Genomic DNA, 19359 nt, shown 5'->3' on the forward strand with positions numbered 1-19359 from the left:
TTAAAAAAATCAAATGAAAGGTTTTTGTTTCATTTTTTAAGGGCAGGCATTGGTCCCTGGGACCACAGCCTGCCCTAACAAAACAAATGTGCATGCATTTGTAAGGGAGAAGGGGTCCCATGGGGACTCCATCTAATTTGCGAATACATTACCACCTACTTTAAGTAGGTGGTAATTTGCGAGTGTTTTGCGACCGCAATTGTGGTCGCAAAACATTAGTACATGGCTATGGAGTTGCTATTTGGAAGGGAACGCCCCTTCCAAATACAGAGTCGCAAAACAGTATTTAGCAATTTATTTGAGACTAAGAAAATACTGTTTGTACATGGGCCCATGGTTTTTAGCGTGCGCAAACGGGTCTAAGACCCGTCTGCACACGCTAAAAACCGTCGTTCATCTGGCCAAGTATCTTTACGAGTGCAGAGTCTCCACACATACTTTGTATGTGCGGCGATTCTTCAGTCATAAAGATACTACTCGTAAATCCCTATGTAAACGTATACAAATGTGTACATTTACCTTTGGGAATCAGTCTGTGAGTTCCAGCAGTACACCCCATTTTTTGGGAGCTTCTTTTTAAAGCGCAAACTAGACCATAATATACTGGGGCGCTTTTCATGATTCACCATATACATTACACAAAGTCAGATTTTTGTTTGTTTTTATGTTTTTTTTAGGCTCAGGGAGAATAACTGATTTGCTCGGAATAATAGGATGTTGATTCCCCAGCTCCAAAGTCAGCAGCACTGGCAGCAAAGCTACATCCTCTCCCCCTCTCCTCTCCGTAGGGTACGCACTCTGGTTCACTGTATGTGCTGCACTGTTTTCATTAACAACAATTGCCATTTCTACGTTCCCCCTAGTCTTCCTCATCTGTATACCGATGCCTGGAAAGCCAATATATGCAGCTGCTACAACAGATGACCAAGAACAGCACTATGTGGCTAAGGACGAGCACCCCAGTGGCAAAAAAGTACAAGGTTTTATCACAGTAGTCTTGGGGTTGGAGGAACGGAGGGATGAAGTTGGGCATGAAAACAGAAAACACCCAGTAGTTTCCCAGTATGAACCAGATGAAGAGGAAGAAGCTGAGGATCACGTGGATGTAGTACTTGTGAGCGTTCACTCGCCACGGATAGTCATCATCGTCATCATCATCTATCATGACAGACTTGGAAAGCAACTGTCTCATTCTTGTGGAGTCGTAGAGTAGCAGGGAAACCTAGACAGGAAAAGAAAGAGAAAAACAGTCAGCTTCAAAGAGATGTTGTTGATAATCAGTGCTTTAAACTGAATATAGAAGTGCAGGTGCTCACTATTTAAAGTACCTTTTGCTCCCCAGAAGTGCTGGTACTCTCCCATTAAATGTATTGCAGCAGTGCTGAGTACATGCCTATTTAAAGAACTGTTGCTAATACAAAAATACGTATCTAGAGTAATAATCCAAAACTAATTTTGTAGGTCTGGCCTCTGTCTCACCAGACTGTGTTTAAAAATATATATATATATAAAGAATTATTTATACATTACCGTGCAAATGTCAAATTTGAGATTATTATGACATTACTGATTGTACTGTAAAATAAACATGAGAAAAGCAATTTTTGCCGACTCACAGATTAAAATTGCCATATTACACTGTGCATCTGTTTTTGTGTGTGTATATATATATACTTTTTTTCTACTTCACTGAAGGAAACAAAGGGTAAAGGGATAATATAGTTAGGTATGAAATATTACCTTACTTTACTTTTTTAAAAAAACCTTACAAATTTGCTGAAAACCAAAAGTTAAAGTAACATTATAGTTAGGTGAAAATTTCAGAAGGGCTAGGAGGGTCAGGGTATCCCTACACTGCCCCCTATATTCTTTTTTAGGTCGAGGGACCGTCGCTCTCACTGGGTAGCAGTGAGGGCGTAGTCCCGAAGATTTAATGTTTTGGAGTTAGGGGGCTTGGAACCCGCCTCTCTCCTCCATTCTCCTCCATTGGCTGGCTTCCTAAACGGAGGCTAGCCATTGGAGGAGAAGGGAGTCACTCCAATAAAGCCCCGTCTCTTTCGGATTTGGGGGCGTGTTTTTTTGCGTTCTTTCGACTGTGACGTCATCCGTCACTCAGAACGCCAAAACACGCCCCCAAATCCGAAATTTGGGGAGCTTTGCGGCCGCCATTGCTCCCCGACCGCCTGACGCGACAGACCTCTAGACATCAGACCCCATCTGGCCCCACCTACTGGAATGACATCTCGGCGAAAGGGCCACTGGCGCTTTCTGGTCGATTGTCCCCTCGCTTGTCACCTTCCTGGGCTCAAGGCTCCTCTTGCGTCCCTTATCCCTCTAACTCTAACCTTAATGCGTCTTTCTCGCATTATTTTTCACCTGCTCTCCTCGCGCTCCTCCTTTTCTCCGCCCTTGCCCCTTTACTCCATGCTCCTCACCGTTTTGTTTCATTTTCCTCCCTCTCTCTCACCCTGTGGCCCCTCACCCGCTCCTATCTCTTACCCTGTCACCCCCTCCTCAGCTTCTGTCTCATCCCGTTGCCCCTCCCCACCCCCTCTCTCTCGCCCCTGCTACCGTTCATTCACGCCACCGTTTCTCCTCACCCCATTCCGTCTCGGGCCTCTAATAGCAGCGACCGGACACACCCTGCGCCTCCTTCCGCACCTACCCCTGACCCCGTGGGGCGCTGGCAGCGGACATGACACAGTCAAGAGCTACGCGGCACCCGGCAGGCAGCGAGGGGAGCACAACTAGTTCGCAGCGTCCCGCCTGAGCCCGGGCCCCGGAGCACCTCAGTGGGCACCTACGGAACAACACTAGAGCACCCCCGTTACCATAATACCAACGTTGACTCTTAAAACGCGATCACAAAGCATGCCATCTACCAAACCCGGAACTTGTCTGAATGGCAGATGTGCGATAGTGTATATAAATACAACTGTGCATTCTTCGGTAGCCCGTGCAGCACCTGTTCCTTGTGTGAGCAAGAGCGTCATGTGAGCCCGGGTGTTCAGTCAAGGCCATTGTTCATCTGCGGGGTGACTTATGTTCAATGTGATGGAAATTACACCAAGGGGAAGGGATTTCAGGGGGCCATTGACACTATATAGTACAAGACACGCTGACATGTTGTCAGTTGAAGAAGCTTGCACTGTTAACTGTGCTTTACCCTGTTATGTAAGAGACACTCGCAGTGCAGTTGTCTGTGAAGCACGTTATCTGTTGTCATTAAAGGAGGTCTGTAGGCTTTCTGTGAGGAACGATCTGATCTACTGCTTTTGGCTATGCCAAGTAAGCCTTCTTTGTGTGAAAGAAGCTTGCACTACTGCTATCCATGATTCTCTGCTTTCTTGTGTAAAGGAACCTTTTAGCGCCTTTGCTCTGGTTCCTGTGAACCTTTTGGCTCTCAAGTGATGATTAATAAAGTGAGTTAAGAACAAAACCATTTTGGGACGGGAATAGGAGGGTTTTACGTTTTTTGATTGTTTCCAGCTAGGTCACATGATGCCTGGGCAGAGGTTAGACACCTCATAGAGTACATAGTAGAACGAGACAATGGGTTGAGGAGGTACTGCTATACTCATTTTTACTTTGAGCCATATTGAGTACAATAATTTGGCATGGTATGATAGTAGAACGACTATGGCGCAATGTTCCAAGCTTCATGGTGCTCTGAGTATCACCCCAAAACACTCAGTTTATTTACCTCTGTGATTTAAGCCAGTATATTTTTAGAAGTTTCCTAAAATTTAGCAGATGGGACCCAGCCCACAGACAGAGAGGCAAAGAGTTCCTACGTTCATCCTCTGTAATGGAGAAGGCTCTATCGCCCGACCTAACAGTTATGGTTTTGGTGATAGACGTTTAAGCATTTTGAAAACTACAACAAAAACCCCATGGCGGTTGGCACAATATTTTTTTTGCAAGTAATTCTGAACTATTTTAGTATAGTGCTTTGTGCACTGGCACTTTAAAAGAAATCCTTTGTTTTTTTGTTTTACTGGTACCTAGTGTAATCCATTAAAAACTGGGGCAATGTGAGCATTCCTAGGGGTCTCAGTAAGAGACATGCTGCTGCATTCTATACTAGTTGCAATTGTCTGAACATAAGCATGTTAGGAAAGGTATATGTCATTACCGTAGCCCTTCCAAATTGAATGAGCATATTCACGATTTGAATAAGTAGATCTTCTTCAAGAAACAGCAACACATTTTTCAATGTCTGTTGTTACCAATAGCAGAAGTTCGTCAATGTTGTATAACTTGATTGTTTAATGACAGATTAGATTCCATGAAGATGTCCAAATTTCGAACTGTTTTAAAAGGGGTTGTGCAGAGCCCCATGTTTGTTCCTTCATTGGCATTGGGATGTGGCTTGCTTCCAGCCAGGATGACACTCAAACAGGAGTGCTGATGCCCCTTTAATCGAGCCATTTGTGTTTTACTTTGCTGGAACTCAAAATAAAAGCTGCAGATGCTCCTCTGAAAGCAAAGCACATACAGTGCGGGCCCCAGTGAATGTGTGATGGTACTGATAGATTCCTCGGGTCACAGCACGTTTCACTGGGCAGGTCTGTCCCGAAATTCGCCTCAGGATCTGCTGCTGTGTTCCGGAATGGGGCTGGGTGCCCCTCTTTTCCACCACTGCCTATCACAGCTGACCCCAAAGCCTGTGAACAGATGGCTTCTTGAAACTTGAACTCGCTGTCACTGAAAACAGTGGTTGTTATTGGCACCCTTCAGCAAGGCGTGTAATTTTCTGCAAACTCTTATGCACCTTGTATCTGTGGACTGTTTACAATCAGCCATGGTGTTACCTCTGATCCCGACTGGAATATGTCCTGCTTAACAGGTTTCTCACAATGGAGTTTTTAGGCTTATACAAGCATAGCTCATGTTGATAGAGGTACACAATTTGACCTGCCCAAGATCCCGGCTACCCACGTGTGGCCCGGGCCTACAGATTGTCTCCATATCCGGTGCAACTGCGGTCCGTCGAGGCACTCTTGGAAAGGGTTCTGTAATACCGGCTTCAAATGTCAGAATGTGAAACTTTGCTGATAAAGGAATGTGCACTTTGTACTTTACAGAGATAAAAAAAATGTCGCGCACCGATTGCCATAAGCAAAGTGAAGACTTACAGTCTGGTTGTTCAATGAAGTAAACATTAATGATGGGTTAATGCCCCAGTTACTTACCGGTAATCTTCATTACTCCGAGTCCATATCTTCCTCGCCACAGTAATTACCCATGAGCCTCCGGCTCCACACAGAACTCCAAGCATAAAAAAACAGCGCTCTAGTCTCCCTCTCCCTCCTCCAAGATGGCCCCCAGTGGCTCCAGCCAATCCCATAAAGGGATACAGAAAGACCAACACGACCTGAAGAACCAAGCCGCAGACACGAAACCACCAACAGGGCCGGGATGGAAGGGAAACTATACTGTGGCGAGGAAGACATGGACTCGGAGTAATGAAGATTACCGGTAAGTAACCGGGGCATTACCTCCTCGTCCTGTCTTCCTCGCCACAGTAATTACCCATGAGCCGATACCAAAGCAATCAGCTTCATGCAAGGAAAACACTCCACAGAATCATGTAGAGAAACAAATTTTAACCACAAGAGGTACAATATTCCACAGAAACATACACCTCAAGGAATCCCAGCCGACAGTACAGAAGAGGCAAGGAAACAGAACCCCCACCCCCAATCCGAAGGTGATAACGGGACCGGAAAGGAAGCGGGGACGACCAAGTGGCAGCCCGGCAAACATCCACCATGGACACCCACTGAAAAGCGGCCCACGAAACAGAAACAGATCTGGTGGACCGACCCCGAACAGACAGAGGGGGAAGAATAGAAACAGAACCATAAGCCAACAGCATGGCCTCCTCAATCCAACGACTGACAGCGGACAGGGAGGGCTTCAGGCAATGACGAGACAAACCAAAGTTGACAAACAAATTGTCAACCGTACAAAAGGAAGAAGTGTGTGATAAAGAAACCAACAATGCACGACGCACATCCAACAGGTGGAGAAGGCAATCCTCAGCCTAGGAAGGAGCAGGACAAAGAATCGGAAGAACCAAGCAGCAGAACGGTGAAAATAAGAACCCACCTTAGGAAAAACGTAGGATGAGGGTGCAAGACCACACGATCAGACAAAATGACCAAAAATGGAGCAGACCGCAGGAAGGCACCCAGCACACCACATGCCTGGCAGATGCAACAGCCACAAGAAACACCACTTCGAGTGTCAAGAACCCCAGGCCCACCGACTCCAAAGGCTCGAAAGGAGCCAACTGCAAGGAACGCAATACCAGAGGAAGGTCCCAAGGAGGAGAACAGAAGATAGGACTGGGACGTGGCAAAGAAAGCGACTCAAAAAGCCGAGCCACCAAAGGAGAAAACAGAACCAAAGGCAGGACATGAAATGCCCGAACGGCGGCCCATAGAGCCCTGAGAGCGGAAATGGTCAAGCCCAAAATGAAACCATCAAGTAAAATCCAGAATCCGAGCAGGGTCCAAAGAAGCCAACGACAGCCTGTGACACAGACATCAAGAGGCAAAGATATCCCAACGCTCAGCGTAGGACCGAAGAGTATAAGGCCGACAAGATTGCTGAATGACGCCAGCTACCGCAAAGAACAACCTGCACGCAACAGCGATCCCCTCACAAGAGCCAGGCTCGCAGACCCAGGGACCGGAACACAGGCAGAGGCAGAAGAGGACCCAACAGAGGATAAGGCACGAATGGTAACGTCCAGCCCGGAGATACATCCAACTCCAGCAATAGGGGATACCAAGGACGATGGCACCACCCCGGAGCAACCAGAAGGACAAACGACCCCCCCCCACTTGATCACCCGCAACACCCACGGAATCAGGGGAACAGGAGGAAGGCACGCAACAGGCCCCACAGTCAAAGAAACGACAGAGCGAACACACTCCAAGCATCCAGACAAGGCATAAACGTGTAAAAACAGCGGAATGCAGCCGAGGCCCGGGAAACAAAGAGGTCTACAATCGGAGACCCAAACATCCACCGCAACCATCTGAACATCAAGTGTGGCAGGGACAAAGACCCCATGGATGGAATCACACGGTTCAGACAATCCATCACAAAGCACTCCGACCAGTCAGGGAAAGCCCAAACAGGGACGCCAGGCTCAACACCGCCCAACAACAAATCGATGGCCGAGGCAACCGAGGGAACGTGAGAGTCCGTCCGGACCCACACACGGTGACCCCGCGGAGATCCGAAAAGGTCAACAGACCCAACAGGAAGGACCCAGCCTCTCGTAGTCGGAAGAACAAGACAACACCGCCGGAGGCCAAACCCCCGAGTCATAGAAACCCCCAGAGAAGTACCCCACCTCAGCAGGCCGGAATCGGCAGTGAGAACCTGCGAGGGAACAACCAGAAACGGGCGGCCCCTGGACACACGACATTCGGGCAACCATCACACCAGGACCACCCTAACCCCCGGGGACACAGGGATGAAAAACAACCACATCTAGGGAACAGGGGTTCCAAACGCAACAAAGTGCGGGACACCCACAGGCATATGTGAAGGCGAGCCCATGGCACGGCCCACAAAGATGCAGACATCAGACCCTGAACCCGCAACCACAGGCACACATGAGGAGAAGGCCCAGACAACAGGGACCGCACAGCAGACTCAGGGACAGAACCGATCAGGGGGCAGGAACACCAACCCCAACTGAGTCCCGAACAGATCCCCAAAGAAAGTCAATACCCGCGACGGAACCAGGGATGACCACGGAACATTCACCAGTAAATCGTGATGCTCCAGGACACGGCATAGCATCCGGATATGCAACCCCGCCTACGAAAGAGAAGAAGTAGAAAATTGTAACGACCAGACATGGAAAAAAACACCAACGCCCCCCCCCCCCCCCCCCCCCCCCCGGAAATGGCCAATAAGAGGAGCCAGAACCCGAAAAATACCATGGGCGAAGAGCAGAGGCCAAAAAGCAATACCAGGAACCGAGAGTGACAAACCAGGATGCAGCAACGGAGAAAAACTCAGAGAATCCGGGCGAACAGGCACATGCAGAGAAGCAACCTGTAAGACAAAGGAGTCCAGAAAATCCCCAAGAAAGATCAGAGGGAGGAAAGCCCGGAGGGAAACCATTCCGAACAGGAAGGAAAGCATATACCCAAACAAATCCTCACATGACCGAGAACCCCCTCGCCCAATGCCACCAGGAAGAGGATAGAATAAACCCTCAGAGAACGTCGGGTACGGGAATCAAAACGCGCCTCTCAACCACCCAAATTATGAAGATAAAAACGAGAGAGTGTACACTGTTAATACTGCAGATCAGACCAGGGCAGACACCAGAGGAATACAGACACAAATTGACAACATGGCACATGACATCCAAAACATGTTGAAGACAACGGCAAAGATACTAGAAATCACAGCAGGCACACAATCTAAAGTTGAACGCATCCAAGAATTAATGCTGAAAACGCCAGGAAATAAGAAGGAAAGGACCGGACCACTAATAGATCGGCAGACCAGACAGAAACATTAGGGACATATCAGAAGAAGAAACACTTGCATTGCTAAAAACTTACGAGCCGACAGAATGCGATGGGGGTGAGAAAATCCAAATTGTACCAATTGACACAAATAGAACAGCGAAACATAAGATAACGAAACCAAACCTTACCAACCTACAACAAGTCCAGCTATCCACCAACCTGAGTGAAAGGGACCAGAGCAATACAAATAAACATCTGAAATGCCTACTGCTCAACTGCCGATCTGCAGTAAAACACTCGTCCAACATCGCTGCATTGATCATTAACATGGAAATTGACCTAGCAATCCTAACAGAAACATGGCTGTCGGAAACATCGTCTCCCTGCATGGATCTGCTAGTGCCCCCACAATACAACATAGTGAGACTAGATAGACCAAAGAAGATAGGTGGTGGAATAGCCTGCATCCACCGATCAGACATAGAAATCAAACAAATTCAATCTGATCCGCCGGAATCTTGCGAATATCTAGGGTTTAATATAAAATCAATAGACAATGAAAGATGTACTCTACACGCCTTGTATCACCCCCCAGGAAAGAATGAAACCTTCATAGACCAGCTAATGGAGATTATAACGGATAGCAATAACACGCACTCCAACGACATATTCTTGGGCCACTTCAACTTGCACTGGGAAGACAAGAAAGACAAACAGATCATCGCTCTAAAAGACTTCCTAACTGAGCTAAATATTTCCCAAGCTTGCACACAACCAACACATACAAAAGGAGCAACGCTAGACTGGATATTATCAAGGAACAAGAACATATTGGTCCAATCCGTTACGCCATGCGACTGGTCGGATCACCATATCATCATCTTCCTAATTCCAACAATGGAAAGGAGAAAGACAGCACAGCCCGTTAAACGTAAAAAGTGGTCACGGGACACGAAGGAGCCAATTGTGGAGCGATAAGTGGAGGAATGTGAGAAAGACCTGAAGCCACCTAACAGCCTGAGGAATGTGAATGAGCTAACAGAACACTACACTACAACAGTAACAAAAATAGTTAACACCACCATGCCACTAAAAATGAAAAGAGTCTCTGAAAAGGACAAGAACCCATGGTTTAACGAGTCATTGAACGAGGATAGAAGGAAACTAAGAATGGCCGAAAGAAAATGGAGAGACCACCCGGCAACACCAGAACTTAAATCACTGAGAAAAATCAGAAACGAATACAACAAAAAGATCCTTAGATCCAAAAAAGAATATATTAGATCAGAATTGGACAACGCCAAAAACAGACCACGGAAACTATTTGAAATTTTAAAACAGCAATCCAACAAACTAGCAAAATCGGCCCAAGAAACCACCAAAACGCAGCTAAGCTGTGAAGAATTCTCAGAGTTCTTCACTGAGAAGGCCAACAAGTTGAAAATAGAGCTCAAGACGGCAGCGGACAATCTGCACAAACAACCACTAAGTCTGACCATTATCACACCGACACTCAACCACAATGAAGCAAAAAACAAAGCACACTGGGATACCTTTGAGCTATATAACCAGACCATCATAGCCGAAACACTAACGGAAATCAAACCGAATAACCACTATAATGACCCACTCCCTGCCAAATGTCTACAAAAAATAAACCACATCATCATCCCAATATGGACAAAAATAATAAACGCCTCCCTATCACAAGGGATCCTTCCAGACTGCTTAAAAATGGGACAAGTTGTCCCCATCATCAAGAAGCCAACAGTGAACCCAGCAGATCCTAACAACTTTCGCCCAGTTACTAATATCCCACTAATGGCCAAACTAATCGAAAAATGCGTACAAAACCAACTGAGCCAACACATTGCAAATTTTAGGTTACTGGACGACTGTCAATCGGGATTCAGAACAGGACACAGCACGGAAACAGCGATCCTACATATCGTCGATGACGCAATACAGGCCCTTGACCGCAATAGGACGTGCTTACTAGTCCTTCTTGACCTGTCATCGGCATTCGATACGGTAAATCATGAAAAATTACTTGAAAGACTGCACAACAGGATGGGAATGACGGGAACGGTGTTGAAATGGTTTGAATCCTTCCTTCATAACAGATCACAAAGATTTTGGGTCAATCAGACACTATCCACATCATGTCCGAACTCAATCGGAGTTCCCCAAGGATCGACACTATCACCCTCTCTTTTTAACTTGTACGTCGAACCTCTGACAGAAATCCTCCGAAGCGCTAACATAGCCTATCACATGTACGTGGATGACACGCAAATATACATCAAGATAGAATCCCTGGAAGACATCAAGTTAATGAATGAGGCATTAAAAAAGGCACTAATTTGGCTTACAAGTAATCACCTGAAGCTCAATGCACAAAAAACGGAATTCCTATTGATCCCACCTCCTAAGAAATATTCTGAAGCGGAAGAATGGACCAAACTGATCACAGCGTTAAGTTGTACCCCTACGCTAGTAGACTCAGCGAAATCATTAGGAATCACATTAGACAAGAACCTAGACATGAAAGCGCACATAAACTCAATGGCAACGAATGCTCGCTTTCACCTGAACTACCTAGGGAAAGTGAAACCATTTATCTCACCGGCAGATCTCAAACTAGCAATACAATCACTAGTAATCTCAAGGATTGAATACGGTTGCACAACCTTAGCAGGCCTTCCAAAAATATCCACGGCTCCGCTGAAAGCATGCCTCAATGCGGCAGCAAGACTTTTAACCGGATCGAGGAAATTCGACCGTATCTCCCTGCATCTAAAATCTTTAAATTGGCTACCGTACGAAGGCAGAATCCAATTCAAAATGGCATGCGTCACCCACAAAGCCCTTCATTACAGAACACCTAGTTACTTGGCCCAGAAGATCGAGCTGTCTGGAGGAGGAAGGCCGGTAAGGAGCGCCAATCTGCTAATGCTGAAACCACCCATCTTCAGGAAAAAGAAAACGTACAACAGAGCTTTCACAGGGGCAGCCCCCAGAACATGGAACTCGCTCCCGCCAAATATCAGAAAAATTACAAACACATCAACATTCAAACGAGAAACTAAGATCTTCCTAATTAGTAAGTTCCTGACATAATGAAGACACCACGAGAACTGGAGGTGATTGAGTCCCGGAACCGGGAGGAAGAATACACTGTTTAAGAACAAAGTAGAACATTCTGAACAGGAATACAGACTATCCCTTACAAATCGTAGTATATATATATGCCAGGATATTTATTCGGTCTATACCTCCGCATCCCAGCGGGAAAGACTTATTATAGAGCTCTACACTTATCCACCTCAATCAATATATTAAGTTGTAATGGTATGTTTAAGGGAATTAAGCCTCGACACTTCTACCTCACTCAATATATTATGAGGCAATGTGTACGTTATGTAAGTACATTACCACAGAACAGCACTATTTATTCTAGGTTTTTCCTTTGCTATACCTCGACGAACACCTAACCTAGCTCATGACAATGGGAAATATTTACTGTATAACTCAACACTTATCTACCACTCATTATAATATTGTAATACTATGTTATGTGAACTAAGCCACTCGACACTGATCTACCTCACTATGATATTATATGATAATGTTTATGTTATGTGAATCACATATCGACAGAATGTATAGTTGTCTGTGAAGCGCTCTGATACCCAAGGGTCAAGTTCGCGCTATATAAAACTCTCTAAATAAATAAATAAATCACGGCTTTCCACAGAACAAGGGACTCGACACCCTCCAAAAAAGCCACCCGCAGAAGAGGGACCCTGGGACACGGAGAGGACCCGAAACAGCCGGGGGAGACAGGGAAAATCCAAGATGAACCCCTTTGGATACCACCTGCAGCACCCACCGATCTGACCCAGACTCGTGCCAAGAGTCCAAGAAGCAAGTGAGGCGACCCCCAACCGGAAACACTCCAGGAGCGACCCAGACAGGACTTGGAATGTGGGATCGGAGGAGCTAAAATCTCCGGAGAACCGGGACTTGGCAAAGGAAGAAGCACCCCGGCCATGCCCCATCCCATGAAAGGGCTGACCAGCACGTACCCTCCGCGAAGGACCAAAAGATCTTCGGGACCCAAAAAGCCCAGAAGCGGCCAGAACGCTCAGGAGCCAGAAGCAAACGGGCCTCCGCCGTCTACCGAAACAAATTCCCCAATCGAGAGCAAAACAGGCACACACCAGAGAAATGGATGCACATCGGTAGACCCATCAGTGCAGCATCAGCCTATCACGACCGGAGCCACAACAGCCTGCATGCAGCGAAAGAAGACCCAGCAGCCGAAGCAGCCGTCCCCAAAGAATCATGATGTACCATTAACGCCAGAGTAGAAGAGACATCTATCCCCTGGTCCAACAATACAGCCAAACACTGAAAATCCGTAAGGAAAGACTGGACGGCATATTAAGAACAGGCCGCAGCCCGGATGGAGAAAGCAGCCGCTGCAAAAGTGCGCTACACCGTACCATCCACCTCACGATCCACAGGGTCAGTAGGCGAGGAATCCTCCCAAACAACCATCCCATGATACGACATACCAGCCATCAAGGAATCCACCGTGACCGAGGAAGCAATGTTTACCGAAAAATCCTGCAGATGATACCGTATATACAGGAAACGAGGAAAGGAACCCTTGGCCACATCCTCCCATTCAGTTTCCAACACCTTCAACACAGAAGAAAGAAGGGGCAACGAATCAGGCTCAGGACGCTGACACTGCGAAATAATTCAACCTCCATAGGAACCACAGATTCAGGGAAAATCAAGAACTTGCGTATGTGACATAGGACTTCCATAAGGTCGGCACTTATTAAGTAAGTTGCCCAGAATCACAGGAGGTTTTGGCGTCGTTACCGAGACTCGAACCCAGATCCCCAGGCCCGCGGTCGAGCGCCTTAGCCGTGAGGCCAACTCCTCTCCCCTGTCAGGAGGAACATGAACCCTGTCATGCAATGCAGCGGCAACCGCAGAATTTACCACATTCTCCATGATACCAGACATGAGCAAAGAACTGATAGTAAGGGATAGAAAACACCTGATCCCCTAAAAATAGCCAGCAGGTCGTCAAGCAACCAAAGACACGCCCATAGACACGCCCCCTAAGGAAGCACAAAAAAACCAGGAAGAAACGCGATCCACCGCCAATGAGGCCCCAGACTGGAAAAAAAAAATCCATCTAGGAATCTCCATACTCCGATCCAGCCGAGACACAATTTATTTATTTATTTATTTATTTAATTTATATGGCGCGTTATAACCACAGGGGTCTCTAAGCGCTGTTTGTCCAAATTTACGTGATAGGATTTTACATTCACTTGAAACCAGCTGCACGCCTAAGGTCTGCTCCATGCTTGTCTAAATAGTACAGTTTTTAGTTTTTTCCTGAAGGAGAGTAAGTTACTTTCCTTCCTGAGCTCTGGGTCCAGTTTGTTCCAAAAAGCTGGGAGCGTGTTGGAGAACGCACGACCCCCCACCGTGGTCAATTTGAAGCGGGATTGAGACAGAAGAGTGGCGTCCGATGAGCGCAAAGTCCTACCCGGTGTGTAGGGGGATAGTCGGGATTTCAGATATTTTGGTGCTTTGCCATACCGAGCCTTGTGAGCGATGCACAGCCCCTTGAAGACAATTCTCTGACGAATTGGGAGCCAGTGCAGCTCCTGCATCAGGGGAGAGGCATGAGCGGTCCTGGGTTTTTTGAAAATCAGCCTGGCAGCATCATTCATCACTCCCTGTAGTTTGTCCAGCAGCCGCTGTGGCAAACCTAAATACAGGGAGTTTCCGTAGTCCAGCCTTGCCAAAATTGTGGCTGAAACCACGTGTCTCAGAGTGGGGAATGAGAGAAGGGCAGAGATCTTCCTTAGTTGTCTTAAAAGGCCTATACAAGTGCCTACTACAGTGGTGATTTGTTTTTCCATGGACAATTTATTGTCCACGTGTAGGCCTAAGCTTTTAACCGCAACTGCCGGTTTTGGTGGTACGCCCAGTTCTTTAGGCCAGAATTTCTCGCTCCAAGGGTTGCCCGAGATGGAGATGGGCAACACTTCCGTCTTATCTGGGTTAACTTTCAAAGAGTTCTCGGACATCCAATTTACTGTGATTTTCAATATGTCCTGTAGCCTAGTGACGGCTCCCGGACCATCATCCAACCGGATGATTATCTGGGTGTCATCGGCATAGTTATACACTAGGCAATCCATCCTATTCAGGAGGGCAATCAGTGGCTGTAGGTAGATATTGAAGAGTAGGGGTGACAAGGCAGAGCCCTGTGGAACCCCACAGGTGATCGGGCCGAGGTGGAAAGTAGGTCACCCAACTGCACTCGTTGTGTCCTACCCTGCAAGAATGATGTGAGCCATGCATGTGCTGTACCCATGATGCCTAAGGATCTCAACCGCGACAGAAGCTGTTTGTGACACACGGTATCAAACGCCGCGGAGAGATCCAATAGTATCAGGGCGCTCGGTGTTTTTACATCAGCCCGCTTTCTTAGCCCATCTAGAATAGATAGCATAACTAGTTCCGTGCTATGATTAGCACGGAACCCTGCCTGGTTGGTCTCCAGCAGGTTGTTGTTCTCTAGATGGTCCGATAGTAGAGCTAACACATGCTGCTCAGCCACTTTAGCCAGGAAAGGCAACTGAGAGATGGGCCGGAAATTTTTCAGACATTTTATGTCTGCACCCGGTTTCTTCAGTAAGGGGATCAGACGAGCCTCCTTAAGAGCTAGAGGGATCTGACCTGTGCGAAGAGAGGTGTTCAATAAATGCAGGACCTCTTCCTCTATTCCTGGCATTGCCATCTTAAAAATGTCTGGAGGGCAAGGGTCCACCAAGGAACCCGATTTAACACGGCCTAGGATTTTAGAGAGTTCCTGTTTAGAGATGGATGAGAACTCCACTAGTGGTGGGATGTTCAAAGAGGCAGCAAGGTCAGGTGGGCGAGGACATTCGAGGGGTGCAGTTTCCGCAATTTCGTCCAAGATGTCGGATATCTTTTTTACGAAAAAGTCTTGAAACCTCTGACAGTCCTCTTGAGTGAAATCAGGCTTTTGCTCTTTGTTCACCCTGAGCTCTGCCAGGACCCGGAAGATTTCTTTTTGCGGATTTCTTGCAGCAGCAATTCTTTCCTCGAAAAAGACAGCCTTTCTAGATTGTATGGCTAGTTTATACTGGGCTAAGGATGAAACATATTCTTGTTTGGGAATGGCGTCATATTTTTTACGCCAAGCCCGTTCCTTCTTCCTGACCCCACGTTTCATCTCCCTTAGGGAGTCATTATACCAAGGCGCCCCAGCTCCTCTCACCACCTTCTTCATCCTACGGAGTGGTGCCAGCGCATCAATGGCACTCCCCAGTTTATGCTGGAGGTGTCCACATAGTGCATCAACGTTGACATCCTGCTCTTTAGCTGGAGGGTGGTGTTCTAAGAGGTGCACCAATTTTTGCCCATCAAGGTTTTTCCATTTGCGGGCCGTTATCCAACCCTCCCCAGATTTAGACAGAGGGCCCCTCAGTATGAGCCTGCCCTTTATTAGAGAGTGGTCAGACCAGGCACAAGGGAGAATTTCCGTAGTGCCTTGGACTGGCATGGTGGTCCAGACTAGATCGAGCACATGACCTTTCTCATGTGTCGGTCCCTTGACCTGTTGAGTGAGACCCAAGGAGGAAAACGCCTCCTCGATCTGCAATGCTTGTCCTTCTTTTGGGGATTTTTCCCAATGATAATTAAAGTCCCCTAGGATCACCATTTTGTCATATCTTGTGCACAGGTCCTGGACCAATCTCGAGAAAAGAGTGGGAAAATCCGGCGACGCCCAGGGTGGCCGATATACCACCAAGAACACCACGCAGGCCGCTCCCCTCCTGAGCTTGACCCCCATGACCTCTGCCCCTCCAAGGGTTTCGGCGAGGAACCTATCGGCACGGAGGCATGACTGATATAGAAGTGCTACTCCTCTTCCTCTCTTTTTTCCCTCCCTATTAAAGTGAATGGCCAAATAGTTATCTGGGAGAGCCGCCACCAGGTCCGGCGCTGAGCACTCTTCCAACCATGTTTCAGTTATTGCGAGGGCGTCTAATTCCCCGCCTTCCAGAAGGGTGAAAACCTCCAGCCTATGGCTCTGCAAAGAGCGGGTGTTCAAAAGGCCGTAACTCAAGGTATATACATTAGAAGAGCGCTGTCGCTCATTAAAGCTCCTCGGTGATATCAGCAGACCCTCACTACCCAGCCGATGTATCAAGTCCGGCTCCAGATGGGTTTTACCTAGGTTAAGCTGCAGTAAGTCGCCCCTTAGGTAGACCACATTCTGGCCAGGGGTTCTGGCCCCAGGCCCCGGATGGTCACGGATGGGCAAAGATGGGCTCACCTCTGGCTCACCTCTGGCGCAACTACGGCGCGCCCGCTGCGCGTTACCGCTGCGCGTCAGCTCCATGTGAGCTTTAAATAGGAGGCTGCTAATGGTCCTAGTACAACCACTAGACCGTCAGCACTCCAAGATGGCCCCCGGAAGTGAGGGTGAAAGGGCTCCCACTGTACCGCGTTTAGACACTCCCTCCACAACAAACAGCACAAGCTGCGGTGGACCGGGGAGGTAAGCGGTGGTGAAGTATTAAAAACAATTATACCGTGCAAATATTATTCATCCACAACAGTAAGCGGCGATTTTAAAACTTATTAATTACGAGTGAAAAGTCAATGGCATGTAAGCATGACCCAGCAGCGCGTCTGCAAGCAGCGTTTCAGCGTCTCAGCAACTGTAAATACTAGGATTCAGGCGCGGCAGGAAATGCTCGCCCTAAATAGGAGGCTGCTAATGGTCCTAGTACAACCACTAGACCGTCAGCACTCCAAGATGGCCCCCGGAAGTGAGGGTGAAAGGGCTCCCACTGTACCGCGTTTAGACACTCCCTCCACAACAAACAGCACAAGCTGCGGTGGACCGGGGAGGTAAGCGGTGGTGAAGTATTAAAAACAATTATACCGTGCAAATATTATTCATCCACAACAGTAAGCGGCGATTTTAAAACTTATTAATTACGAGTGAAAAGTCAATGGCATGTAAGCATGACCCAGCAGCGCGTCTGCAAGCAGCGTTTCAGCGTCTCAGCAACTGTAAATACTAGGATTCACAATAATCCCAGGCAAGAGACCGAGCACCGGCAAGAGAACAAACATCCGACCGCGCAGTCCCAGAAACAGGACGCGCGGTCGGAAAAGGGCATGCACCGTAGCAACCTGTATCGAGGCAGTAAACGCCGGTAATGAAAAAACATCCGACCGTGCAGAGTCCCAGAAGCAGGACACGCGGTCGGAAAGGGACGTGCACCGGAGCAAATCGCCGCTAGGCAGCAAGTGCCGGCAAAGAAGAAACATCCGCCCGCGCAGAGTCCCAAAAGCAGGACGTGCGGTCGGAAGGGGAGCGCACCGGTAACAACCTCCCCCTGAGCAGCAAGTGTAGGCGCGGCCAACACGAAGCGGGAACACCATGCGAACCCGCACAAAAAGAGCACCAAAAGTCCGCTAGGCTGGACAAGGCGCTCGGCAAAAGAAAGGGGGAACAAACAATTAAAAACACAACAATAGTAACTAACTTCCCCCCAAATAAATACCCGAGGCTGCAAGGGACTGCTAAAGCAAGACCCCAGCCCCACTCACCTGACCAGCAGGGAACACAGCACTTGGAGAAGTGCAGAAAAAAAGAACAGGTCGTGTTGGTCTTTCTGTATCCCTTTATAGGATTGGCTGGAGCCACTGGTGGCCATCTTAGAGGAGGGAGAGGGAGACTAGAGCGCTGTTTTTTTATGCTTGGAGTTCTGTGTGGAGCCGGAGGCTCATGGGTAATTACTGTGGCGAGGAAGACAGGACGAGGAGGTAATGCACAAGAGCACTTCAGAAAGACGCCCTAAATGCAAGGACTCTACCATCCAGTAGAAGGCTGGGAGCCGAAATGGGTAGAACGTCCATCCGTCTGATTGCACTATGAACTTTAGTGTTAAACAGTAAAAAAATAAAAAGGAAAAAAGAAGCATACCATTATCTGTGGTGCCGTGAATTTCTGGGTGGAGAAGTGAAACGGAGCCAGTGAAGCGTATATATATATATATATCTATATACAGCTATATAAATATAGATATATAGATATATGTATATATCAAGTGTTTAATATGCATTTCTAAAAGTGCTTATTTTTAATACACACAAGTATGTAACAAAGTTGGAGACAAATTCAATGTATATTTGTTAGAAGAACTGCATGTGGTGCACATACAGTACCTTTAAACTGCCAACAACTCCTCCTATCAGCAAATACAAGGGAATTAATGGCTGGACTGGGCAGTGTTCCAGGAACTTCATCCCTAGATAAGAAAATAATGTTGAGATAAGTAACTTAAAAAGTATAACAAGGATTATACTGTGAGACATGAGAAGTGTGAAACATTCATGCCACGCGTTTTGGTTTTTTAAGGTATTCATGTTGTGCTGACTGGCTGACTTTTAGTACAGACACATGCCTTAAAATGGAGGTTTGCAGAACATACCCCAACACAAATAAATGCATTGCTTCTTAAACTTTCTTCAAATGTGTTCCTACCTTCAGTTATTGAAGAACAACATCTCAGTGCAGCTGAAATCTGAGTACCAATACTTTACTTAAGGAATGTGCGTTTAGTGTAAATGTGCATCAGCAGTAGCCTTGCTTTTCAAATGTTTCATAGATTCTGCTCAAATCAACGACTTTGATAAATGTTTCAGTTGCCATTTTTCTCAGTTAGCCTAAATATACAGGGGCTGATTCACAAAAGTAAAC

At 47.2% G+C, this 19359-nt stretch overlaps 1 protein-coding gene across 2 annotated transcripts; it reads right to left on the reverse strand.

Moving 5' to 3' along the window:
* Positions 1-773: 773 nt before the first annotated feature.
* On the reverse strand, positions 774-18858 carry TMEM272 (transmembrane protein 272). 2 transcript variants are annotated; one of them, XM_078656016.1, is made up of 2 exons: positions 18825-18858; positions 774-1222 (listed from the first exon to the last, which is right to left on the reverse strand). In XM_078656016.1, exon 2 carries the CDS (start codon positions 1190-1192, stop codon positions 860-862), a length of 333 nt encoding a protein of 110 aa, XP_078512142.1. In that variant the 5' UTR covers positions 1193-1222; positions 18825-18858; the 3' UTR covers positions 774-859. The 2 variants fall into 2 exon arrangements, with proteins under 2 accessions (XP_078512142.1, XP_078512141.1); XM_078656015.1 differs by lacking the exon at positions 18825-18858 and adding an exon at positions 4136-4492.
* Positions 18859-19359: the final 501 nt, after the last annotated feature.

The sequence above is a fragment of the Lissotriton helveticus genome, chromosome 8 (assembly GCF_964261635.1).
Source record: "Lissotriton helveticus chromosome 8, aLisHel1.1, whole genome shotgun sequence".
Lineage (NCBI taxonomy): Eukaryota > Metazoa > Chordata > Amphibia > Caudata > Salamandridae > Lissotriton > Lissotriton helveticus.

Excerpts from the sequence above, each read along its gene's own strand:
- TMEM272 (XM_078656015.1), bottom strand. The coding sequence starts at position 4,162 with ATGCTCATTCAATTTGGAAGGGCTACG. Across the intron at positions 1,223-4,135 it reads TTCAATTTGGAAGGGCTACG|GTTTCCCTGCTACTCTACGA; the intron begins GTAATGACATAT and ends TTTCCTGTCTAG.